Source organism: Chrysemys picta, chromosome 3 (assembly GCF_011386835.1).
Source record: "Chrysemys picta bellii isolate R12L10 chromosome 3, ASM1138683v2, whole genome shotgun sequence".
Lineage (NCBI taxonomy): Eukaryota > Metazoa > Chordata > Testudines > Emydidae > Chrysemys > Chrysemys picta.
Genome location: NC_088793.1, coordinates 94,342,616 through 94,369,050, shown reverse-complemented (window position 1 = coordinate 94,369,050; position 26,435 = coordinate 94,342,616). Strand labels below are relative to the sequence as shown.

The 26,435-nt window shown below is 43.6% G+C and overlaps 1 protein-coding gene across 1 annotated transcript; it reads right to left on the bottom strand.

Annotated features, from left to right (window-relative positions):
• Window positions 1-13,044: 13,044 nt before the first annotated feature.
• On the bottom strand, window positions 13,045-15,327 carry LOC135982336 (uncharacterized). The gene is made up of 2 exons (XM_065588451.1): window positions 14,609-15,327; window positions 13,045-13,614 (listed from the first exon to the last, which is right to left on the bottom strand). The coding sequence occupies exons 1-2, from the start codon at window positions 15,183-15,185 to the stop codon at window positions 13,139-13,141; spliced, it is 1,053 nt and encodes a 350-aa protein (XP_065444523.1). The 5' UTR covers window positions 15,186-15,327; the 3' UTR covers window positions 13,045-13,138.
• Window positions 15,328-26,435: the final 11,108 nt, after the last annotated feature.

Below are 26,435 nucleotides of genomic sequence, written 5' to 3'. Positions count from 1 at the left end.
AAAACAGGGCTGTAATGAACACCGCTTGCTTTTTGATGTGTGCTAACTTTGAAATCCATGCTGGATCTTTCAATACTTGCTGACTAACTTCAAAATACAAGGTTTTTAGCATTTACAATAATATATATTTGCTCTTTCATCTGTTCACTATACAGTGTCAGTTTTCATGAAAACACCTGCATGTGTTCTTGGGTTCATCATGCCCTGTGACCCTAAAATCTTTCATCTTTAGATCATGCTGTGAGCTGATACTGCACGTGCCACTGACTGGAATGTGGATGGTAGCAAAACCCTGTTTGTGGTTTCTTTTTCATCTTCGGCATAAAGTGTAACATATCACAGATATCAGCACAAACTTATTTACCTGTCTACAGCTTTTCACAAGGTTCTCTCTTGCCAGTTTCTCTATCTGAACTCCTCTTTTACTGAGCAAAACCATGTAATCACAGGAACCCCCATAATCCTACAGCTTTTATGTAAAACAAGGCTGACCCCTAGGCACTAGTAATTGGAAACCTAGAAAGCACAGGCAGTCTAAACTCCCTAAAGTTTGGCTATTTAAATTCCAAACTTATCCAAAGCTTTAAGATCTTTTTCTCCTCCTTTTATCCCCTCCCCCAAACTCCAACTCCAGGACCTCTCAGTTAGGACCCTTTCAGAGATTAATATCAAGGTTCTCAGGTTGGTCCCTTTATCATATGTACTTTGGCTGGCTGCTGTCTTCAAATCTTGCCAGTTCCACAGGCATCTCCAAATCAGACACCACAAAACATATTGGGAGTGCTCTGTAAACTATATTGATTTCACTTAGGGCCAGATTAATTACTGCTACTGTCAATAGATGGGAAAGGCAATAAATGGCATCCAGAGAGGATTGGAGATTAGGCTGGGAACACCTTTTCCCAAGGATTCTGCAACAATGCCCAGTTGATCTTAATCATGAATAATACACAGTGCTTATGTAGTAGTTTTTTCTCGTTGATTTCAAAATGCTTTCAGAAGGTGTTTTAAGTATCATTATCTCTGTTTTGAGGGGAAACTTGAGACACAGAGAAGTTAAGTGGCTTGCCCAAATTTACACAGCAAGTAATTGTCAGAGCCTGGAATAAAACCCAAGATTAGGGTGAAAAAGCACTTAGGTCTTAGGTCTCTAATTGTTACCCTTCTTGAGATGGGATCCTGCAGTTCATTGCTTCTGGACTGGGGACTTCTGCTGCAGACCCTTGCAATTCAATGTGCTTATCTCAGAAAGTTTAGTTCAGCAATGATGGGGTTAACCAGCGACCAGCCTGCTTTCATAAAGCAAAGTACTATTTATTCAGAACAAAAGCATAGCTTAAAAACAATAAACAGCTTTACACAGGCCTAGTTTACCAGGCAGTCACCCATCTTCCACATGGATTCCCTGGCAGAGTCCAAAATATATTTGGTTCTCCACGGGGCTTATTTCTCCTGGTCACGGTTTTATGTCAGTTCTTGGATAGCGTGAAAGTGACTCATCTCCCTGTGTCAGGGTAGTAACTTTTTTATAGGTTTCAGTTTTTTGTCTGCTGGGCCTCTTGAACCAGATCTAACCAATGTATGCTTGTTTCCCAAGGGGGTGAAACTTTTTGCAGACATGTTACTTACTTTGTTTCAATGTTCGGGATTTGCGTTCATTACAGGAAATGTTGCTGAGCCAGGAATACAATCACTAGCTAGCCCATAAAGATATGTATAGATATATAAACCATAAAGTTGATATAATAGTTTTTGAATATTCCATGCTTCCAAAGCAACACATCTGTCACAACTGCTATCAATATCATTTTCACAAGTTTCAAAATTCTCCAGCCTTCTGGAATAAAATTAATGAGAGAAAATAAGAGGAAAGTCAAGAGTTAAAAAGGTGTAGGGTGGTATGTATCACATGCATAGGTGAGAGGACCTGGTGGGTAAAGAAATCTCATGGTTATCAAGAACTAAGTGCATATAACTAAGTACATACTGCCTTTTGCAAACGAAAGGTGTCTGTGCTTGCTAAAACTTAGATTCTTGACTGCACTCTTTTGTAAGATGTTTTGACTAGAGAGGTGCCAAGCTACACAAAAGGAATTCGAAGAGTCTGTGAAGGATGCTGTGCTCATTGGGGTGCATGTAAAGATAAGGCTCTTTGGCATTTCCTTTCCCATCTGCTGCCAGAAATTTGAACTAGAAAATGCCCTGTCCAAATTGACTGACCATAGAGCTCAGACTAGAGGAGAGAGACTTCTCTCTCAATTTCTGATTCATTTCTTCAGGCTGAGTCAGGGCACGTCCCTTTCATCTCTTTACTAGGATTCTGCTTATGTTCAAAGCTTGTGCAGCTTTGTTAAACTGTGACTTTTCCCAGTTTTCTGGGCTTGATACACCACATTAACAACATGCCTCTCCTCAAATATTAGGCACAGACTTCAAGTACAGAAATGTAGGTTTAAGCTCTTCTTTTTTTTCTTTTTTTTTTTTTTTCAAAAAAAAAAAAAGGAGCTTAAAAGCTGGTCTACACTGAAAAGTTACATTGGCATACGTAAGTCCACACCTCTGAGAGACATAGCTATGCTGACCTAACCTCTGGTATAGGCAGCACTAGGTTGATAGAAGAAGAATTCTTCTGTCAACCTTGCTACTGCCTCTCGGGGAGGTGGATTTAACTACAATGACGGGAGAATCCCTCTGATTGCAGCAGTGTCTACACTGAAGCGCAGTAGCAATTTAAGTGTAAACATACCCTGAGGTAATCGGGTGTCTAAATTCCACTGAAATTCAATGAGAGTTGGTTGCATAAATCCCTTAGATTCCTCTGAAAAATCTGTCTTAAGTTTTACGGATGATTTACCTAGTTTTTAATAAAGAGAATTATATAGTAATAAAAATATAGTAGAGTAGTATTAATACCATCACTACTGCTAATAAAACATTATATATGCAGAACATATGAGATAGGATTTTCAAAAATGTGTAAGTAAATTAGAACAGGGAGAAGGTTACATCTACATGATGATGATTAAATTTGAGCCTAATCGGATAGACCTAACTGCATGTATCTTATAATTATCTTATGACTACCTTGCTTAACAGCTTGCACTCAGGACAGGTGGGTAGAGAGTAGAGATACCTCTCTCTCTCTCTCTCTCTCATACGCATTCTTTGGCACCAGTAGTTATCCAGATTCCATACTTCAAGTTTTATGAAGGGTAAACAATCCCCTCAATTATGTAGGCACAGGACTTCATAAAGTCTTGTATTCTAATAGGAAAACTTTAAGTCAAGACAAAAAATGATCTGTCAGCCAACGGACGCATTTCAATGATCAAATAATCTTTCTGTCTTTAGCTGCAGTTCTGTACCATCTGGAGTCAGCTCAGAGTATTCCAACAGAGGCTATTAAGATAAACAGCACAACGATCCATTGTCATTGTGCAATGGGAACAATAATATTTTTCAGATTGATAGAGGGGAACAGAGAGCCTTAATGGCATTGCGAACATGAATTTTCAAGAACAAATGAGTCAAATAATGTAACAAACCAGACTTTTTTCTTCAAGTGAATTTTAATGTTGGTGAAGGATTGTCAGCCTTGGAGACTTAATGCCTCTATGCACTAGTTATTTGTGTGAATGACTGACAGCAGCTGGAGCACGCTGTTCAGTTCTGGGAGCACAAAACTACAAGTTGGTGCAATGAAGGCAGAGCAGCTGCAGAGAATTAACTGCCCCGGAAGCCAGAAGTTGCTTCAGGGAGAGTGAATTATTTTATAATATTGGCTCATCTAATATTTCTTGCAGCACTGCAAGCCTCCTTCTGCTACCCTGTCAATGGGCCTCAATCCTGAACTGAAGGGACCTTAACCTCTGAGACAGCCAACAAGGATGCCTGTTAATGTCAGTTGTAATAGTAGTGTCTGTGATGCAGATATAATTTCCTAAATTTACCATAGAAATAGACGATTGATGTTCTTTGAAGGATTCTTTTGAAGGTGACTGTTCCAATGGTTAAACTATCAAGGGAATGGTGGATTCTCCATCTCTTGATGTCTTCAGATGAAGTCTGGATGCCTTTCTGGAAGTTATGCTTTAGTCAAACACAAGTTACTGGGCTCCATACTGTAACTGGGTGAAAATTAATGGCCTGTGATATACAGGAAGTCAGACTAGATGATCTAATGGCCCCTTCTGCCCATACACTCTTTGAATCTATGAATCCATATTTGTGGGGTAGGAATCTGTGATTCAGCTGGGTTAGTGGTACTATAATTTGGGACCGAGATGATGCATAACTCATAATGGGGGGGGTGTCACAATGTAAAGGTTTTGTGTGACTGCCCCTTGTGTCACCTCTGGACTGAGAAGCAGCAGCCGAGCCAGGAGTGCCAGGGCAGTGGTGAGCCAGAGCTTCGGGGAACATCTCATGGCACCCGGGTTAAATGGGCAGGGCCCAGCTCCAGGGGGTGTTGCCGACTGGTGCAGGGCTCCTTCAGGGGAAAGGCAAGAGCACATCAGTGGTGCAGCTCGGAGCTGTGCACATGCTCTGCTTGGGGAATGCCCGGACGTGCAGAGGTGGCCTGGCTCAGGGAGCAGGGCAGGTAGTGATGCTGGGCAACCAGTCAGCACCCCGCTCCCACAGTATGGAGAGCCAGGGGCCTGAGCGGGCCAAGCAGCTCCCACCAACTTCTGATCTGCCGGCTCCTGGAAGGAGGCAATGCCCCACAGTTTGAGAATCTCTGTCCTAAATGGAAGGCAGAAATCTGGGGTGGAAGGGCATGTGACCCCATGTGCCCTGCCCCCACGTGTCACCTCTCAAAAAACCCAACCCACTTGAGGGCCTCCAAACACAAGGATTGCCTGATGGCTGTTGGATACAGTTAGCCCATGTAGTGATTAGGAAAACTGATGTGAAGTTAAAACAAAACAAAAAACAATTTCCCTGCAGTCTAGAACCTACAATCACCAACCTACTATCAGATGGTAGTAATTCCTTTCTCATTCTTTTATTGGTAGAAACTATGGATCTGATTCACCACTTTATTATACCAGTTTATACGGGTGTGACACCATTGACATCTGCAGAGTTACACTGGTGTTAAAATGGTGCAACAGACTGGTGAATGAAACCTAGCGCTTGATTATATGTACCATATAGATATTTATATTGTTTCTTATATTTTCTGAATTTTTGCAAAGTGCTGACTGTTGTGAAATGTAAGGATTCACTGGTCCATTTTTTCCAGGCATTCTAATAATGATCTTTAGGAGAGGAGGGGGATTTCAGAGGAGCTCCAGATGCCCTCAGAAATACACTTCCTAGCTAAAATTTGAGGAATATATCTCTTCCTGAGAGATTTCTAATTTGCTGTGGATTAACACCATCTGACAGTACACTCAGCTACATTAAAATAAATACCATTTCTTTTTCAGTTTCTGTTATTACTCTTGTATTTATGTTCGTTATTGAAGGCTGACTATATTTTAGATATATATTCTCTGTGCCACTGTAGCACTTATAGTGTAGACATACCCTCATTTGCCACCCTAGCCTGACTTCTCCTGTGGAGTTCCTGACTATGGTTAATGCTATTAGTACCACTAGCACCTCACAGGGAGCTCTACTTAGGATATGAAAAGCCTATGGGGTTGTGCCAAGGCAGGGTGTTTCCCTCACCTCTTCTAAACAAAAGTTCTAGAGAGGACTTTCACAATCTCTTTATCTCTGTGACTATTTTCTCAGTAGAGATGTGCTCTTCATAATGCTGCTACTGACAATCAATGAATATCTGTATGTCTTGATGTGAATTGCCTTTTCACACTATGGCTACTTCTACACGGCACACTTCTTGTGGCAGTGTGTAGGGTACGTGTGGCAGTGAAAAGCAGGCTGCACCCACACTGTGCTGTGTAGCTAGGTGTGTCAGTGAAAGGCTCTGCCTGAGGGGAGGCAGCGGGGAGCCTTCCCCACTTCTGGAGTCTTTCCCTGCCACTTGGAGTGGAGGGAGCTCCCTGCTGCTGGCCAGTAGCTTCATGCTACAGGAGGCTTTCCCTGTGGTGGGGAAAGACTCCAGCAGCAGGGAGCCCAGCGGGACACTATGCTGTTAAGAATAGCAGTGTAGACATAAAGGCACTGCTTAAGTCGGGTAGAGAACTGTGGAGAGTACATAGCCAGGAACATACCCACAGGCTTCAGGCGTGTCCTTACTGTATTCATCTAAGCCAGGGTTCAGCAACCTTTCAGAAGTGGTGTGCCGAGTCTTCATTTATTCACTCTAATTTAAGGTTTCGTGTGCCAGTAATACATTTTAAGATGGTCTCTTTCTATAAGTCTATAATATATAACTAAACTATTGTTGCATGTAAAGTAAATAAGGTTTTAAAAATATTTAAGAAGCTTCATTTAAAATTAAATTAAAATGCAGAGCCCTCCGGACCGGTGGCCAGGACCCGGGCAGTGTGAGTGCCGCTTTTGGCACGCGTGCCATAGGTTGCCTACCCCTGAGCTAAGCAGTGCCTCACTGTCTATCTGCTATTTATACCTGTGCTAGAGGTGTGCGTATTGTATGTACTCTACACACTTCTGAAAGGAGTGTGCAGTGTAGACATACCCTAGAAGATTGTAGGAGAAGAACCCTGTAGCCCATTCCAGTCTTGCTACCTACTTACCAGTGTGTAGTGTCTGTAACCTGTCTTTTTTGTTTTGTTTTGTTTCCTCTAAGTACCTCTTCAACTCCTTTTTGAATATATGCATAATCACAGCCTGAGCTGTGATCTTTGACAGCTTATTCTATACCTGACTTGCTCTCTGTAAGGACACTCCTTGATCCTGCAATGAGCTCTGTACTACCAGAAGCGTTCGTCTCTCATTGCAGCACCAGGGCCTTAATTCCCTTTGTTCTAATCAGCACAAATATAGTTTTCTTAATTTCCCCATGTGACTGTAGTCAGATTCATTTTGATATTGTTTTTAATGAGCTGACCTTGCATGCAGTTATTACTGAGTGATATAGTAATGATCAAACATTTTGTAAAGATCTAATGTTCATCATACAAGATTGGGAACAGTTTCCCATGATCTTAATCCAATTCTCTGGTGTTCTGCCAGTGCTAGTTCTTCATGATCCCTCTTCTAATGCTGCTCCCAAAATTCATATGTGATATCTGCTGCCCTTGTTCCAGGTAGATTATACATGTGGATAAGATCAATGACTCAGTCGCTTCAACTTAGAATTAAACTTTAGGGAAAGAGAGAATGAAGACTACTTTTGGTATAAAACAGTTTGCTCAGCTAAAATGAATAAGAGACCTGTTCAGGAATGGGTAGTTCCCTGGCTAACTGCCACTCCCTTTCTTGACAAAATCAAAAGACATTCTTTCTCTTATTGAAAAATGCCAGTTTAAACTACATGCATCATCAGAACAGAAAAGGGTACATTTGAAACTTGCTGCGGCATGCTGAATGGATCATGCAATGGAATTAATTTGCTTTACATCCCAATCTATCTATTCTTGGTGTTATCTATCCACACAGTTTGGATAGTCAAGATTCTACTGTGTATTACATTTATATAACCTCTTTCATCCTGAAGGATCTCAATCATAATTTCAGTAGTAGACCTAGTTCTCCTCACCATTACAGGAATAAGTCCACTGCAGTCAGAGTGACACAAGTGTAAAGCTGGTGTAGCTGAGGAAAGAATCGGGGCCTTTGTCTCCTACAGAACCATGATCTCCCTGTCATTTAAAAAAAATTGTGGATTTCTTTCCTTCAAAATTAGACTAGTGAGTTTTCTATATATACGTACGATCCAGATTCACTCCTGGTTAAGGCTGACTTCTGTGCAGGGTCCCAGCAGCAGAAAGTCTGTGTGGAAAGGGGAGGATGCAGTTACAAAAGGCAGCTCCAACCCTTCTAAAAGATATGCTCTTGCTCAACCAAAACCAGGAGTCACTAGGTGGGGGGGGGGGTATGGTCCTTGTTATGTAGGAGGTACCAGTAAATGACCATAATGTTATCTTCTGGCCCTAAAATCCATACATCAATCTGTTACAAGGCACTGGTTCTTAACTGGCATGTTACTTATGGGGATGTAGTTCCTTTAAGGCTGATGTTTGGGATGTTTGTAGCATCCAGGTAGAGCACATGATTGAGAGTGTCATGTGCCTGCAGGTTGAAAGCGAGACCTGCTTGTAGCCTAATTGATGGATTGGTGTATTGATTATGATTGATCTCTTAGGCCGCAGTGATCAATAAGGGTTTGGTCACATTCACATTAACCCTTAACCCTGGCTACAGCTTCAGGAGGATTATTACCGATGTTATTAGAATGAGAGACCCAAGGATCAGATGAGAAAAAAACTGCAATTTATCTCAAGTCCCTATAGTAACAAAAACCACTGAACAGATAAACAATCCCACAAAGACTGAAATACAACAGCAGACAGAGTGATAGCACAAAGTGTTTATCTCTATGAGTGCCATCTTATATCCTGCTGGGGAACCTGGAGTGTCAGTCATTATCTTCATCATCCTTAGTGGTTGTCACCCTGGCATCTCCCCATGCTGAAACCCACTGGTTCAGACCTATTCGCCAAGGTTTCAGTCACTTTTTCTTATCTGTTTGTCCACACCACACTCAATTTAGGGTGCCCTCTTTTTCTTAGGCTAACTTGTTAGTTCCCCTTATACTCATTAACTTTTATGTCACTCAGTTGCCATAACAACTTGTGGTTAGCACATTGCTGACACCCTATGTCTGCAAAAATCCCCAAAATATTCTAAGTGGCTTTAAGTGGTACATTGCAATATATATTTCCCATATTGTCCATGTAGGTTTTGTTGCTATAACATTAATCAGTACCTATAGCTCACCTCTATATCCTATCTTTGGCTACATGCTACAAAAGAAGCATTCTTCTCTCAGTAGGAGAGAGGCTGGGGCTAACACAAGACAGGGGGGATGATAATGGTTAGGCTCTCCAAAGCAATTAGGGAAGAAGCCTGGGAATGAAGCCTATGAAGGGTTAATGTGAAGTGGCCCAAGGAAGGCCTAGGAGGGAGTGGTGAAGGAGGCATGAGGAAGGACAGCTGATCAGAATAGGACATAGCTCTGAGGGAACAGTGATGCAGATGCTTGAGGCTGGAGCAGACAATCATTCTACTTGTTAGGGTCTCAGGACTGGTCCCTGAGATGAAGGAAGAGACCAAGGTCCCCTACACGGTCATCTGTGCTTCTTGGAGTTGGTAAATGGACAATCCTGCACCAAAGAACAGAAAGGACTAAGCCTGAAGGGGTAGACATGATGGACTAATGGAGAAACCCTGCAGCCCTAGGGAGGACTGCTCATGCCTGAGAGAGTCAAAGGAACTGGTTTTTATATATATATATATATATATATATATATATATATATATATATATATATATATATATATATATATATATATATATATATAGTGTTGTATCTTAATAAACCAGGCCCCTGTAGCGAAGGTGTTACTCAGAACATACATATGTGTGAATTCATCTGAGAGACCAGAGGGGAAACTGTGGCACAGATAACCAGACACCAGGATGGTGTAAGAGAACTGGGCCTCCTCATTCCTGAGGAATATTACCTCTTATTTTCTACAATATTCTTCTATGATAATGGGTCCTCATACCCTATAACTACAGTATTCATCAGGATGGTTTAATAAAATAGCATATTCCACTGAAGTGAATGTTGTGGGTTTTCCAATTAACTACACAACAATGGTTTCTGCCCTTCCAGAAATGCTGTGAATCTTTTCCAGGTTTCCACATATGAAAGAGGAAATATACATCATCCCAGAAATAATAATATGAATACAGCAGAAACCCCATTAACTTAAAGAGCACTGCTGATGCCTCATTACAAATATTTAGGAACAATGGATGGTCTTTTAATATTTTCCTCTGGTTTTCACATGTTCTTTTCCCCTTGTTCCTTATTACAAATGACTATGGTCGTGTGAACACACTATCTTTTATTCTACAGAACTGCTGCTTTCCCATCTGCAGCTATAATCAACTCTGGGGTATTACAGGTGTTGCTGTGGAGATAGTTCATGATGCTTCAAAAGGAAAATTATAGTTTCAAAGTTGTGGTTCAGTAGTCATTACACAAACAAAAGTCTCACTGAAGCCTTGGGATTGCAGCATTAGCTCCCATGAGGATGTCCATCCGGCTCAGAGGTGAGCAGGCTGGGAAGTGCAGCTGCCCTCACTCCTTTCTAAACTTAGAGAGCCCCACCGGCATGGATGTGGGCCTGAGGTGTTTTGCAGGATTGGGCAGAAAGAGAAAAGGAATTCTATAGACCTGCTGGTCCACCTTTGCTCTCCCAATCTAGGTCTGCTGGTCCCCCCTCATCACAGTATTCTTAAGCATGAGGAAGTCATAGCTGTCAGGCCTTCGTAGCTCAAGCCCTAGTCTAGTTATGTGACTGCCCCATTAGCATGAATCCGTATGCAAAAGACTACTAATACTCTGGGTAGAAATAGTTAATGGTAATGGTTTTGAAATTTAATAAAATGTCTGCAGGTCAGTGTTTGTAACTGTCTCACATCCCTTTTTTAAGGATCAGCATAGTTCACGTTGAACATTTCCAAGGGAAGAGAACCAGACTGTCCACATGGGATGTTCCTTACGCAATATTCAGCAATTCTTGCAACCAAAACTCTCTGAGCTCTTGAGGGAGCCTAAGGCCTTGTCTACACTACGAGAGTAGTTCGATTTTACTTGCATCGAATTTTTGTAATCGATATTGCAAAGTCGAACGTGTGTGTCCACACTAAGGACAGTAATTCGACTTTGTGCGTCCACACTAACGGTGATAGCGTCGACATTCGAAGCGGTGCACTGTGGTCAGCTATCCCACAGTTCCCGCAGTCCCCTCTGCCCATTGGAATTCTGGGTGTAGCCGGCAATGCCTTCTGGGTAACAAAATGAGTCGAGGGTGCTTTTGGGAAACTGTCGTCATCCGTCCATCACTCCCGCCCTCCCTCCCTGAAAGCGCCGGCGGGAAAACAGTTCGCGCGCTTTTCCAGTCATTGACAGCGCGGACGCCACTGTACTCCGAGCATGGAGCCCGCTGCGACCATCGCTGCAGTTGTGGCCGCTCTCAACGTTTCGCAGCTTATCATAAAGGTTTCCCTGAGGCAGATGCAGAAAAGTCAGGCGAGGAGGCTACGGCACCGCGGTGATGTCCTGAAGTCTGAGAGTAGCACAGACCTGTCAGAAAGCAGGCGACCCAGCGCCGAGGACATCACAGTGGCAATGGGTCATGTTGATGCCGTGGAACGGCGATTCTGGGCACGGGAGACAAGCACTGAGTGGTGGGACCGCATAGTGCTGCAGGTCTGGGATGAATCCCAGTGGCTGCGAAACTTTCGCATGCGGAAGGGAACTTTCCTGGAACTTTGTGAGTTGCTGTCCCCTGCCCTGAAGCGCAGTGACACCCGGTTGCGAGCTGCACTGAGTGTACAGAAGCGAGTGGCCATAGCCCTGTGGAAGCTTGCAACGCCAGACAGCTACCGGTCAGTCGCGAACCAGTTTGGGGTGGGCAAATCTACCGTGGGGGTTGTTGTGATGCAAGTAGCGAAGGCAATCGTTGATGTACTGCTGCCAAAGGTAGTGACCCTGGGAAACGTGGAGGCGATCATAGATGGCTTCGCAGCGATGGGATTCCCAAACTGCGGTGGGGCCATAGATGGAACTCACATCCCTATCCTGGCACCGGACCACCAGGCCACCCAGTACATTAACCGAAAGGGATACTTTTCCATGGTGCTGCAAGCACTGGTGGACCACAGGGGACGTTTTACCAACATCTACGTGGGATGGCCGGGCAAGGTTCATGACGCTCGTGTTTTCAGGAACTCTGGTCTGTTTAGACGGCTGCAACAAGGTATTTACTTCCCGGACCACAAAATAACTGTTGGGGATGTGGAGATGCCTATAGTCATCCTCGGGGACCCAGCCTACCCGCTAATGCCCTGGCTCATGAAGCCCTATACTGGCGCCCTGGACACTGAAAAAGAACTCTTCAACTACCGGCTGAGCAAGTGCAGAATGGTGGTGGAGTGTGCTTTTGGCCGTCTCAAGGGGAGATGGAGAAGCTTACTGACTCGCTGTGATCTCAGCGAAACCAATATCCCCATTGTTATAGCAGCTTGCTGTGTGCTCCACAATCTCTGTGAGAGCAAGGGGGAGACCTTTATGGCGGGGTGGGAGGTTGAGGAAAATAGCCTGGCTGGTGATTACTCACAGCCAGACAGCCGGGCGATTAGAAGAGACCAGCGGGAAGCGCTGTGCATCCGGGAGGCTTTGAAAGCAAAGTTCCTGAGTGAGCAGGGTAACCTGTGATTTTATAGTTTGTGTACTGAGAAGCTAAACCTGCCCCCGTTTCTTTACCCAGGTAATGTTGACTATCCTATCCAGTTACATACCCCCTTCACCCCCCCTCCAACACACGTGTCGAAATAAAAATAGTTCTACTTTGTTAAAGCACACCGTTTTCTTTAATACTGTTTTAGCGGGAATTTTTTAAAACTGGGACGCAGACTGTGGTGCGGGGCGGGTCTAGTGTTGTGATGCGAATGCAGCTTCTAAACTCAAGGATTGACAGGCTCCGCTGCGGTGGGATGCTTGTTTCAACGGAGCCTGTCACCCCTCCTGATCGGGACTGTGTGTATGGGAGGTCTATTTGACTTTGTGGCAGGGGGAGGACGGTTACAGATCCCATGCTGTGTGGCTCTGTGATCCTGTCTAAGGACCGGCGCTTAAGATCTGTAACTGCCCTCCCCCGCCACAAAGTCACAGAGCAACCCACCCCCCCCCAACATTACATCAAAACAACCTCCCAGACTAACCGGGGCAACTAGTCACTGCATCACTGCACTGTGTATGTGCCCTGCTGCTGTGCCTGCCCCCGACTATGTACCCTGCCAAAGGAGACTGTCCTGTCCAATTTCCAACCCCCTTTCCCCTCCTCCTCCAAAAGAACATGATTGAAACAGTAGTTAACAGAAACGAATTTTTTATTATCAACTACACATGGCATTGGGAGGTGAAACTTGGACGTGGGCTTGTGTCAGGCAGGAAGGAAAGAACTTTTCAAATTTTGGGAAATGAGAGCCTTCTGCTACTAGAGCTCTCTGCAGGGGTGGAGTGAGAGTTAGCAGGGACTCTGCCGCCTCTCCTTCTTTGCACTTTGGGTGAGGTGGGTATGGGACTTGGTGGCGGGGGAGGGCGGTTAGAGATGGACTGCAGCGGGGCTCTGTCCTCCTGCCTCCGTTCCTGCAGAACATCCACAAGGCGCCGGAGCGTGTCCGTTTGCTCCCTCAGTAGTCCAAGCAGCGTTTGAGTCGCCTGCTGGTCTTCCTGCCGCCACCTCTCCTCCCGATCCATGTTGGCTTGGTGCATTCGGGTCAAGTTCTCCCGCCACTGGGTCTGCTGTGCTGCCTGGGCTTGGGAAGAGGCCATAAGCTCAGAGAACATGTCCTCCCGTGTCCTCTTCTTCCTACGCCTAATCCGCGCTAGCCTCTGGGAGTGTGATTCCAGGCTAGGTTGTGAGACAGTCGCAGACGGGGCTGTGGAAATGGGAAAAAGGGAGTGAATTCCTCTGAAAGATAAATGTAGTTGTGAACAAAGAACATAGTCTTTCTCTGTGAACAAGACCATGCACAGCACCTTTCACATGCGCACTCAGCACAAGGTCGAATTCTCGGCCTTCGCATTCTGTGCCTGGGGTCTTGAACAGCACATTTGAGAAGCGAGGCAGCACAACGGAATTTCTGTTGCAGGCAGACATGGTAAGCCGTACACTTGTGGCAGTTTAAAACTTTTATATTACCACTGGCCTCATTTCACATTTAAATCAATGTCAGTCCCTGCTGCCAGCAATCCGGCAAGCGGGAACTCTGCCCCTGTCCCACCCCCTCGCGGCTGTCCCCGGGAATGATCCCTTTCGGCTGCCCCTCTCCCGCCTCCACCGCGTGGCTGCAAACCAGCGGTGACAGTTCTGTAAAGGAACGGGAAAGCAGTCCCAACACTAACATTCCCCTACCTAATTAAAAGCAGGTCACCATGGCCGACATCACCCTGATGAGGATCTCCGAGAGCGACAAAGAGAGAATGCTCCGGGAAAGCCTCCAAAGACCAGGGCCGTATGCCGCCCTGCTGTGCAGAGCAATGATCCCCGAGTACCTGATAATCTCGTGGCGCGGCAACGTGTCGTACTTCGGAGGACCCAATAAGGCCGCTCTCCCCAAGAACCTCATGCAACGGCTTTCAAGTTACCTCCAGGAGAGCTTCATCGAGATGTCCCAGGAGGATTACTGCTCTATCCCCGCACATATAGACCGCATTTTACTGTAGCTGCAGTAGCAGGGAATACACAGTAGAGCGGCTTGTGCAGGACAATCACTGAAAACCGGACATTGCTAGATTTCTTTTCAAAACTTGCACTGCCCCTTACTAAACCGTTAAGCGCCTAGGGCACACTAATCATGAACAACCCATTCTTTTAATTGTTAATATTCCTGTTTTGTTAAAAATAAATGTTTAGATGTTTACAACACTTACTGGCTGATCCTTCACCAGATTCTGTGTCCGGGGTAATGGCTGGGGACGCTTCGTAGGGGATCTCTGTAAGGGTGATGAAGAGATCCTGGCTGTCGGGGAAATCAGCGTTGTGAGAGCTGCCAACTGCCTCGCCCTCCTCATCTCCTTCCTCATCTTCCCCGTCCCCTAACATGTCTGAGGAACCGGCCGTGGACAGTATCCCATCCTCAGAGTCCACGGTCACTGGTGGGGTAGTGGTGGCGGCAGCACCGAGGATGGAATGCAGTGCCTCGTAGAAACGGGATGTCTGGGGATGGGATCCGGAGCGTCCGTTTGCCTCTTTGGTCTTCTGGTAGCCTTGTCTCAGCTCCTTGATTTTCACGCGGCACTGCGTTGCATCCCGGCTGTATCCTCTCTCTGCCATGTCTTTAGAGATCTTCTCGTAGATCTTTGCATTCCTTCTTTTGGATCGCAGCTCGGAAAGCACGGACTCATCGCCCCACACAGCGATGAGATCCAAGACTTCACGATCAGTCCATGCTGGGGCTCTCTTTCTATTCCCAGACTGCATGGCCATCACTGCTGGAGAGCTCTGCATCGTTGCCAGTGCTGCTGTGCTCGCCACGATGTCCAGACAGGAAATGAGATTCAAACTGGCCAGACAGGAAAAGGAATTCAAATTCAAATTTTCCCGGGGCTTTTCCTGTGTGGCTGGTCAGAGCATCCGAGCTCGCACTGCTGTCCAGAGCGTCAACAGAGTGGTGCACTGTGGGATAGCTCCCGGAGCTATTAGCGTCGATTTCCATCCACACCTAGCCTAATTCGACATGGCCATGTCGAATTTAGCGCTACTCCCCTCGTCGGGGAGGAGTACAGAAGTCGAATTAAAGAGACCTCTATGTCGAACTAAATAGCATCGCAGTGTGGACGGGTGCAGGGTTAATTCGATTTAACGGCGCTAACTTCGACATAAACGCCTAGTGTAGACCAGGCCTAAGAAAGTACATGGAAATTCTGGGCTTCCACATAAATGCCCACTCCTCCAAACACTCCATGGGACTTCTCAACTAGTTCAGGATATTAAGGGTTAGAAGAACCAAGTCCCCTGCCTGCTCTGTAGGCGGCCAAACCATGCTCCAGCCTATTTTATAGCAAGACTTTGTAGCCTAGAGATCATTTTCACCTAATTTTGGTGCTCCCAAGAGTTTTTTTCTGAAGGAAGTCATGGTTTGAGCTGATAAATGCATAGCTTAACAGCAGCAATCTGTGTGTCTCAGCATTTAGTGAAACTCTGCAATTGGAAGGACAACAGCAGTTGATTTTTATATTCCGTCAGCACACGCAAGAAGTACTTTTGCAAAAGTCTGATGCATACTGCTCACATAAAATAAATGAGATGAATGAAGACAGATAAATAGGGCAAGACTTAAGCTGTGTTGAATAACTCAGTGTACAATCAACAGTATTTGGAATTGATGTTTTTAAAAAATCAGGCCTATTAAGAAAGAATTAGAACTCAGGCTCAAAGATGCAATCAGACTGTATCCAATCCACTGACAATAGCACAGTTACAAATCAAATGTGTTGGAGTAGGCTTTGCAATAATAGTTAGTGGAAGTGCCATGGTTGAAAAGATTGCTGCAGGACATACATGAAGTCCAAGAAAACACAGCTATAAAGGAAGGATGTTCGACATAGCAGCAAATCATTTCACTATAAACACTGGGGGTGCAAAGTATCAACCTGAACTGTAGCCAACATTAGTAAAGTAATATTTATGGAAAATATTTAGTAGGAAAGTTAGCTCTCCTAAAATGTGTTTTGTTAAAAGCAAATCCAAATCCTCTCAGTGGGGATAAACATGACATTACTGGAACTGTTCACTATGAATTTTCCCTTCTTGGCACCTTCTGCAATAGAATGACTGCTATCCAGGAGTCCCCCCACTTTTTCACTTCTTTTTGTCTTTCCTTTTGCCACTTTGGAAAAGCTAAGGAAGGTTTGACAAGTTACAAAGTGGAAGAAGGAAAAAAGGAAGAAAATAGAAAGTGTAAGTGTGTGTGTAATCCTAGATATTTAATCTACTATGTTCAGTGGCAAAAAGGAAATATAGGGGAAAACAAAACCAAAATTTTGAAAATGTCAAACATTTTATGTTGATTAAAAATGAAAATTTCAACACCCCCCCCTCAGCTTTTCACAAGAGCTATTCATTTATTTTATTTCATAGAAAAAAAGTTTTGAATGAAAAATTTCAGCTAGCTTTAATTTGGAACCTGATTGATAGTCATACATTATTTTGATTCTTTGGATGTGTAGTTAAAAACCTGTGTAGCTCAGGCCCAAGTCCTGCACCACTGAAATGGCTGGAAGTATTGTCATTGATTTCAGTGGGACAGAATTGGGCTGTAATTCACAAATAATTTGCACCCAATCCACCAGGACATTGAGCACTTTCTGTGAGATGCTGAGGACACTCTGTTCCCACTTGCTTACAGGGCTGTGTCCTTTATTACTTAACATTGATAGCTACATGACTCCCCCATTTGTATGCCAATTATACCAGCCTTTCTTGTTCATTAATTCATTTTCCCCTCCAACACCTTTGTGCTTTTCTCTCATGCTGCTCCTTAAGCATGGGAAAAGCCCCTCACACAATGGTCTCATTGAAGTCAAGAGCAAAATTCTCATTCACTTCAGTAGAGCCAGGATTTCACCCAAGCCTCTACTTTATCCTCCTTCAAATCTAACCGTAAAACTGTGTAGGCATCACTGTGTTGTGATGCCTACACAGCACTGGACAACGTCTAGGACAGTGGTGTTCACCCTTTTTTCATTTGCGGACCCTTAAAAAGTTTTGAATGAAGGTGCTGAGCTCTTTGGAAATCTTAGATGTGGTCTGTGGACCCCCAGGGATCCTCAGACCACAGCTTCAAAACCACTATTCTATGGTGACTACAACCTTTCACGGACCCCTTAGACATAGTCTGCGGACCCCAAGGGATCCATGAACCACGCATTGAAAACCACTGGTCTAGGGAGCTGGTGTGTTGTGACCTTACTTATACTAACTATAATTACCTGGTGGTCCCGCTGTCTTTTTGTTTTGTCTGCTATTTATGACTTGTCATAAAATTTGATTGTAAACTTTTTGAGGCAGGGATCATATTTTCATTATTTTTGTACAGTGCATAACATGATAGGACTCCAGGGGGCCACTTGGTACTTACACAATACAAAACATAAATAACATGCACTATAGTCGAATTGAAAAGCCTGCTCTTTACTGCTGTTATTTTTCAAGGTTATTGGAACTTGAAGAAATGGCTTTTGTTAGAAAGAAAAAAGCACGAAAAAGAACTGAACATTTTATAAAATCTGAAACTCAAATACCAGTTGATCAAGTTTCTAAATATGCAAAAGGACTGTTTGCAGAAGGTACAGAGGGAATCTTTAGAAAAAGAAAAAAATATAATAAACCACAGCTAAGAAAACAAAAGAGAGAACAACAGACAATGAAGAAATGAACTTAAAAATGTGGACATACCTCAAAAAGAGAAATGATAACCTTCAAAACACAAGGAGAAACAACTGAAAAAACTTAGCAGTCGTGTGAAAACTTAACAAGCTAAGCCACGAGTCTACCATGGCGGCCACTATTAACTCTACAGTTATGGAAAATGTGCCTGCTGAATATGTCAGTCTCCAAAGCACAACAACAAAATAATATGTGTGTATTTTAACAATGCTAATAATAAATTGAGCTTTACTTTGAAATACAAAATGGTATGTGGAGGAATAATGGATTATTAATTTATCTGGACAGTGGGCCTATTGGAGCCACGGCTGCTGAGAGCGGGTTCGGGCCCCGGTGAAAAATTTTTTTTGGGCCCCCCTGGCTTCCCCTCCCTCCCCCACCTGGGCAGACCGGCTAAACAGGCCGATGAGGCGGGGGGGGGGAGGGGAAGTCAGGCCCTGGGCCCCCTTCCGGACCGTTAGGCCCCGGTAATTTGTACCCGCTTCCCCCGCCCCCCTCGTTGGCCCTGATTGGAGCCATAGTTAGTAAACTATGTTGTATGGCACCTGAGGTATAGTTGTCTTTTAAGGAAAACAAAAAATCTGATCCCTTTTGAATTTTTAGAATTGATTTGTGCATTTGTTAGGGCAGAAAACAACAGAGTTGTCCCCCTCAGTGTAGGTATTCCTCCTGCCCAAGAGGGGGTAGCTAAGTCTACATCGGGGATTAGGTCAGCATAACTATGTCGCTCAGGGGTCCATATCCCTTAGCGATATAGTTATATGCAGTGGCATAGCCAGGTTTTAACAGCAGGGGGAACAAACACACAAAAAAAGGCGCCATCCGCCGTAAAGCATTGAAGGAACAAAAAAGAAAAACCCAAGTCTTGCTGCCAAAGACTGAAGAATCCGCCGCCAAATTCCCGCTGCTGAATTGCTGCCAAAGACCTGAAGTGACAGCAGCACCTGCCGCCGAAGTGCCGCCGAAGACCTGGACGTGCTGCCCCTGCTGGGAAGCGCCACCGAGTGAGTGTAAAAATTAAAAAGGCACTACTTTTGGGGAATGTGCTCAGTGGGAGCGGCCACTCTCCCGTTTCCCCCCCCCCCCCCCCAGCTACGCTACTGGTTATATGGACATAAGTTTGTAGCGTAGACCAGGGCTGAGTAATGACTACCAACATGAATAATGTGTGACACTGTTAAATGAAAGCCAGGTTGCATGTGCTCTTTTGTGGACTGAATGGTTAAAAAGACCATACTGTGTTGCTGAGAGTTAAGTACTAATGATTTTGCAGCTAACGTTATGTGGGGAAGCTCTAATTACTAGCATACTTTGATACTAGTGCCAAAACTAGTTCCAACCAAGGCCGTGTCCTACTGTACTGCACAGATAGGATCTAATACTGACTCAGAATGTGTGAGGCAGGGCTGTCAGAGTAAAACCTTGAGCTTCTCTGAGGGAGTGAGAGTTAAGACGTATGTTTCTCTGGATTTGTGGCTTTTTGTCTTCTGACGTACTGTCCCCAAAAATAGTATTTCCAAGAATGATTTCAGTATGCGGGGGAAAAACTGATTGACTAAAGGTGGGTATGTAAGAGACCTTGTTCCCCAAAGCATATTCTTCCAGTGGTAACACGGTGCTTTGAGGAATGAGATAATTCTGGGGACACAGGCTCAGATCATTAAAGATATTTAGGTGCCTGACTTCCACTAAAATCAGCGGGAATTAGGCACATGAATACTTTTAATGATCTGGGCCATTGTTCTCAGTAGGTTGGGGAGCATGTGGATAGCTTGGGAGAAAATTATAAGAGGTATTAGGTAACCCAGGAAAGGCCATCTTAGTTTTCCAGCCACAGTCTTCATGTTGCAATGTTGCTGAACTATAGAGTGAATCATTTTAAACCTTGATCAGGAAGAGTTCAAATAGTTTCTTTACAGAGCAGCATATGGGACTGTCCCTGTACTTTTTAACTAACACATTTACAGTAATTGCTAATCTGGCATGTGGCCATTAAGATGTAAAACACTCAGTCTGCAAAGTTAAGTGTAATAACAATATATTCAAAAGTGCTAAGCAGACCTCCCCCTCTCCCCCATCCCCAATAAAAAAAATCATTGGGGCATCAAATTTAGTTGTAATTGGGCATAAAAAATGAGCAGCTACTGCTACAAAGCCACTATATAACCTGCTGGAGGGGTATGTTTCTTTATTAACTGAGCAGCTATTTAGACCTCCCTTTTCATTGAGTAGTGAATTAGTTTTGGCCAGGCTTTGCACCCCTGGTGTTTTCATATGCACATTCTATTGCATAAGCAAATTCATTGTTTCACTACTGATGTTGGCACCAGGTTTTTGTAGTTTCGTGTAGGAATGACGTAAATGAACAGAGTTTGACTCCCGGGTTCATTATCTCAATAGTTTGTGACACCCATGGAACTCCTGCAGGTGCAATGCTCAATTTTTCCTGATGTATTATGCAATGCTCTCGGTGCTGGCATGTGTACGTATGATCGTCATTACTGTTAGCACTGCCATACAAACTCCTTGTGTATTTAGTAGAACTGTCATTTGTTTTGGGGAGAACATGAGTGTTTGATGTTTCCACAACAAATGAATGTATAAAACAAGCTAAGCACAAGGTATACATTTAATAGGAAGATTAGAAATAAAAAGAGCCTGTAGTGGGATCGCGTATTAAAACCAGAACCAAATTATACCTTTTCTTGGCTCAAACTTTGGCTATTATTTTAATTTCCCAGTAGTAGCAATTTTGGCCTCAGGTGCAATAATGTAGCTACCTTAAAAAGACTTTTACAAGTGCTTATCTTGGCAAGACTATATGCACAGAAGTTACCAGTAAAATATTAGTGAAGTTATAGTGGCCTTAATCAACCCCCACTTATACCCCAGCGGTGAAACATAAAATAGGAAAAAATGTTAATGCTCAAACCTCTAACTGAGCAAAAACGATTATATTAAAAAAAACACCTCACTTTCTGATGGTAGCGAAAAGTTAAATCTTTGTTTGCAAAATGAAGTTAGCACAGGTAATGCTATATACGCTTATGGCATATCCTTCCCAGAAAAACAAACATAATTGGAGGGAGTTCAGTAAAAATGGTTAGGGCAGTGCCACAGGGCATGCCCCTGCTGGTAAAGCATAGCTCAGCCTTCTGGCTATGTCACGCTCAAAGTCCAGCCTGCTTTTGGGGCAACAAAAGTCCAGACAAACGAGAAGTTCCTTCGCCCTACTTGAACTCCTCAGTCCACCCTTTAGGTTTAGTTCCCAAACCTTTCTGGGCTACCTTTAATTTTCTATGCTCTGGGATAGAGGGTTGACTCTAAGGCTATTTCCTTGGAGTCCTCTCGCAGTGTCCGCTCCTTTGGGCTACCTTTCTCTCTTCTATGTTCTGGGATGGAACACTGACTGACTGCCAAGTTTCTTCCCTGGAGTCCTTCCAGACCCTATTTCAGGGCCTTCCACAGGAACCCAACTTGCTCCTTGTGGGTCCTCTCTCTCAAACTGAGTTTTCTCTCCCCTTTTAGGATATGTCTGCCCAACTTAGCATGCTAAAAATTGCAGTGTAGTCATGGCACCTTTGGTTAGCCGCCCGAATACAATCCCACCTGAGCCCCTGGCTATGTGCTTGGGTGGCAAGTGTGAGTTGCTGCCTGTGCCTCTGCAGCCATGCTGCAATTTTTAACACGCTAGCTCAAGCAGAGCTTGCACATGTATGTCTAGCTGAGCTGGAAATTGCACCTCCCAGCTGCTGTGTAGACACAACCTTAAAGAAATCACCCAGGTGATCAGGATGAGTTGGGGGGAGAGGAAAGGGTAGCTAATCTGGCACAGGTGTTGCTGAGCCCAAGTGCCCTTAACATTCCAACCAACCTGGGACAGGCAGCGGTTCTCAAACTTTTGAAAGCTGAGCCCCCTTCAGGAAAATAGAACTGACCATGCCCACTATCAGCCCTGTCGGGTGTTGCTAAAGGGTTATCACTCAGAGCAGATTTTTAGCACTTCATCATATTCTTCTTTCTTACATGCTTTGTGAGATGAAATAGTTAACAATGTTGACATTTAAAATCTCTTCAGTGGCAGATGCAATGAATGAGGCAGCTCACACCTTACAGCCATTGCTTCATGCTCTCTGCAAACTCACAGACATTACTTCATGGCTTACACTCTGGTTCTGTTTTCAAGGGTTTTTTTGCAACCATAACAGCTAAAGAGTGACTTTTAAAGAAATGAAATCTGAGATTCTGGAGTCAAGAATCAGGGGGTAGCTGTGTTAGTCTGTATCTACAAAAACAACAAGGAGTCTGGTGGCACCTTAAAGACTAACAGATTTATTTGGGCATAAGGTTTCGTGGGTAAAAACCTCACTTCTTCGGATTCTGGAAAAGAACTGAGCAGCCTATCCACACTCCCCCACCCAGCTAAGCCTTCACCCTTCCCACCCCTCAAAAAGAGAAGCCCCACATTGTGAAACACTGGGCTGAGTATTGAAGGGAATGACTCAGGAGGAAGGATTAAGAGTTAAATATGTATAATTTGTCTCAGTGACTACTAAAGGAGGGGATAGTAGTCTATAAATATTTGAAATATGCAAACACCAAGCAGGGAGATGGATTATTTAGTATAATAAAAAGGGGATCATTAGAGTCTTGTATACACTAGAGAATTTACTATGGTAAGTACCATTTGTTCCCTCCTCCAAGTATTGTACATGTCGCATGTCTACATACAAAAGTGCTCCAAACAGTTCACATCCACACTGAAAACCATGTGGGAAAGGCCATGTCTACACTAGCACTTTTGTCGGTATAACAAAAAACACTGGTGAAAAAACACTCCCTGAGCAACATAAGTTACACCGACAGAAGCATTGGTGTAACCAGAGAGTGTCTCCTGCCGACATAGCTACCGCCGCTCATTGGGGGTAGTTTAATTATATTGATGGGAACGCTCTCTCCCATCGGCATTGAGAAGCTACATGGGAGATCTTACAGCGGTGCAGCTGCATTGGTACAGCTGTGCCACTGTAAGCTCACTAGTGTAGACATAGCCTTAGACTGTGCTTCAGCAGGTCTGAACACCATTTTGCTCTGAACCATTTAAGCCTGAAACATTTTAGCCCCCATATAAACTCTCATTAACTGAAACAATCCCACTAGTCTGTCCATTACTATTCCTCATTGCGCAAGTGGCCTTTTGGGATGTCCTGGAATGCACTACTTCTAAAGCTATGCCAGGAGCTGAATGGTAGGGTTCCTAGAAAGCATTGTAACTGAAATAGTTTAGGTCCTTTCTAGTGTGGATGCTGGGCAAACCTGTAATGGTTCTTAATTCAGGATGGATCATGTGTGAAACATTTGTGCTTATAACTGGCACAATACAAACGGTTTAGTTACAGATGGTTCTGTTCTATAGTGCAGAAAAGCCTAGTGGGATTAAATAAAAAGAGAAAATTTTAGATTAAATATTGGGGAAAACTTGACAGTGAGATTTATTAAACTGTGGGGATAATTTCCCAAAAGAAGTGATGGGAGAATCATCAAAAGTAGACTAGAGAAAATACGAGGAAGAGTAAAACAGGGAACAGTCTTGCCTCAGGAGAGAGACGGAGTAGATGGACTAAAATATCTTTTCCATGTCAAGATTTTATAATTTGGCTTTAGTGGCAGTAAAGGAGGAGAGAGCAACTGTAACGTGTTTACACAAATTTAATTAAAAAACAACAATACATTTTATATGAATGGGTAACAACCCCTCCCCCCGCACAATCCTATAGTTAACTTAATACTATATAAAATCACAATAGTTACAGTGGGACAAATTGTGATCTCTGCTACCCACCTATGCAGGCAAGTAAGGAGAATGAGGTGCCCTTTTAATTATCTGCATGGGTCAACCCACATGGGCCTATTGTCACAGAGGTGGAATGGCCTAGTGGATAGATCACTGAACTGGGACTCAGAAGACCTGGATTCTGTTCCTGGCTTTGCCACTGGCTCATCAGATGAGCTTGTGTGAAAACACTTCACTGCTTTGTGCTTCAGTTTCCCTGCCAGTAAAATGGGGATAGTGATACTGACTTCCTTTGTAAAGCTCTTTGGGATCTACTGATGAAAAGTGCTATGTAAAGGCTGGTTGTTATTATACATGCCAATGCAGTAGGGAGAGCAGCCTCTGGGGTATGTCAGCAGGTTGTAGATGGTCTGGAAGTGAGCAGACTTCTGACTCCGCCCCTCTAACCTCTACCCCGAACCCCTGCACAATTCGCCCGCCAGCCAGCACAGCTGAGCTGACAGGGAGGGAAAACCAAGGACTAAACGGTGACTTTCTGATTTGTTCCATAATATTATGCTCTTGGATAGTGCAATGATGTGCCACCCCCGAATCACTCAGAGCATGTGGTAACTCCATTATCTAGCCAATATGAGCAAGGTTATTTCTCAAAACAAATAAAGAAGTCTGCCCCTCCTCCTTTCCAATAGCTCCCTTTGAGGGGTAGGGAGAAGAGATATTTAGGAGAAGAGAAGCAAAGCACTTGACCATTGCAGGTCCCTCCTCTGCTTTGTGCAGTGGTCACTGAGCAGTAAAGAGAGAACGTCTGGCCAGCTGGGCTTTAGTACTCCAATTTAAAGCAATAACTTGGGGGCAAGAATAGCAGAAGATCACCTAGACAGTTAGGATTGGTAGCTTAGAGATGTGAAACTTATATTAGGGCAGGACAGTTGGGAATCAGGGAGCCGTGATCAGCTCTAACTAACTATTTACTGTGTCTGAGCTCTGCTTGAGTGCAGTGGAGAATCCAGCTATTTATAGCTATCACTAGTGTAGGTTCTGGATCCACATTGTTATGTCTAATGTTTAAATATAGTGCAGGCATCATGATGCTCCAAGCAGCTTGGTTCATTTCACAAGCTAGGTTAGACTGAACTTTTTAAAAGTAAAAACCTTGATGAAAATTAAATTCCTATGTGAAAAGTCTTCCTTAGACTCCAACGGAGAACTTGCAAAGGATTGTTCAGTTGTTTTGTAAAAATATGGAGAGGTGTGTCCCTTTGTGGAGTCAGTAGTACAGTTAGTCTCCATGATTAATGTTGGTTTATTTAGTATCATTATGTTATATAGGTATATAATATTTAGCTTCCAACAGTAGCGTGGTGCTGGTTTAATTAAGTTTGGAAAAGAGGAATGCCTGCCAATAAGAGCTTTAATGTGCATAGTCTACAAGACTGATAGTTGTTTTAAGAACAGTATGTGCTTATATAATGAGCCTCCTGTGTACATTCAAACATTGGCAATGCCAACAGAGGAAAAAGGCATATTCTTTGGATTTTCATAAAGCAAAATATTTGAACAGGAGCAAAAAAAAAAAAAAAAAAAAACACCAAATTAATGATTGCAAAAGACCAGAAAGAAAAAGTTTCATCATTATATTTGCTACTGAATCTTTGTAAAACACTTCTAATATAAAGAATTTCCATCCTGTTTGTTGAAATTTACTGTATATGTTGTATCTGTATTGAGGACCAAAAGAAGAACCTTTGATCATTGAGACAGATAGTACAAATAATTCAGTATGCTAGAGAGGAAAGTTCTGTCTCTGAACTATTTCCAGGTTTCAATGTGTTCTTTCAGAAAAATATCACACACAGAACAAAAAGCACCTAATTACTTAGATTGTAAATTCTTTGGCGGTAGTGACTGTCTTTTTGTTCTGTATTTGTACTGTGCCTAGCACAGTCGGATCCTGGCCTAACACTAGGCTCTTGAATTCTGCAGCAATACAAATAATTATGTGAAGAAAATAAATTTGCCCAGATGTGTGAGATAATTTGATACTGTATGTAGTAATACCTTGGACTCTAGAAGTGGAATTACTCTTGTTCCCAATACAGGAAGCACAAGTTCATGATGAATCTCAGTGGTTTCAGTTCTCAGGAGTTTTTCCAGTTTTGTTTCATGTGGGTGCTCTTCCCCTTAGACTAGTTCCAGAGGCAGACAAACCCAAAACCTCACAGTGAAACCCAGGAAAGTTTGAGTTGAAATGGTGCATGAGCAGTACAGGGTTTGTAGTGAAAACCATCAGTTGGCTCACATTCATTCAAAGCTTAGCCCATGTTCACTTGAAATTTGGTTTAGCAGAAAGCTTCACAGACCTGAGTGAATATTGTGATGAGAGAGGAAGGTTGGCCCAGTGGTGCGGGCACTAGCTTAGGGCTTGGGTTCAGTTCCCAGCTGTGCTACAGATTTCCTGTGTGATTCTGGGCAAGTCATCTAGTTTCTCTGGATGAGTAGTTTTCTGTTCCCTAAGT

Excerpts from the sequence above, each read along its gene's own strand:
- LOC135982336 (XM_065588451.1), bottom strand. The coding sequence starts at position 15,185 with ATGCAGAGCTCTCCAGCAGTGATGGCCATGCAGTCTGGGAATAGAAAG. Across the intron at positions 13,615-14,608 it reads ATCTGGTGAAGGATCAGCCA|CCCCGTCTGCGACTGTCTCA; the intron begins GTAAGTGTTGTA and ends CCATTTCCACAG.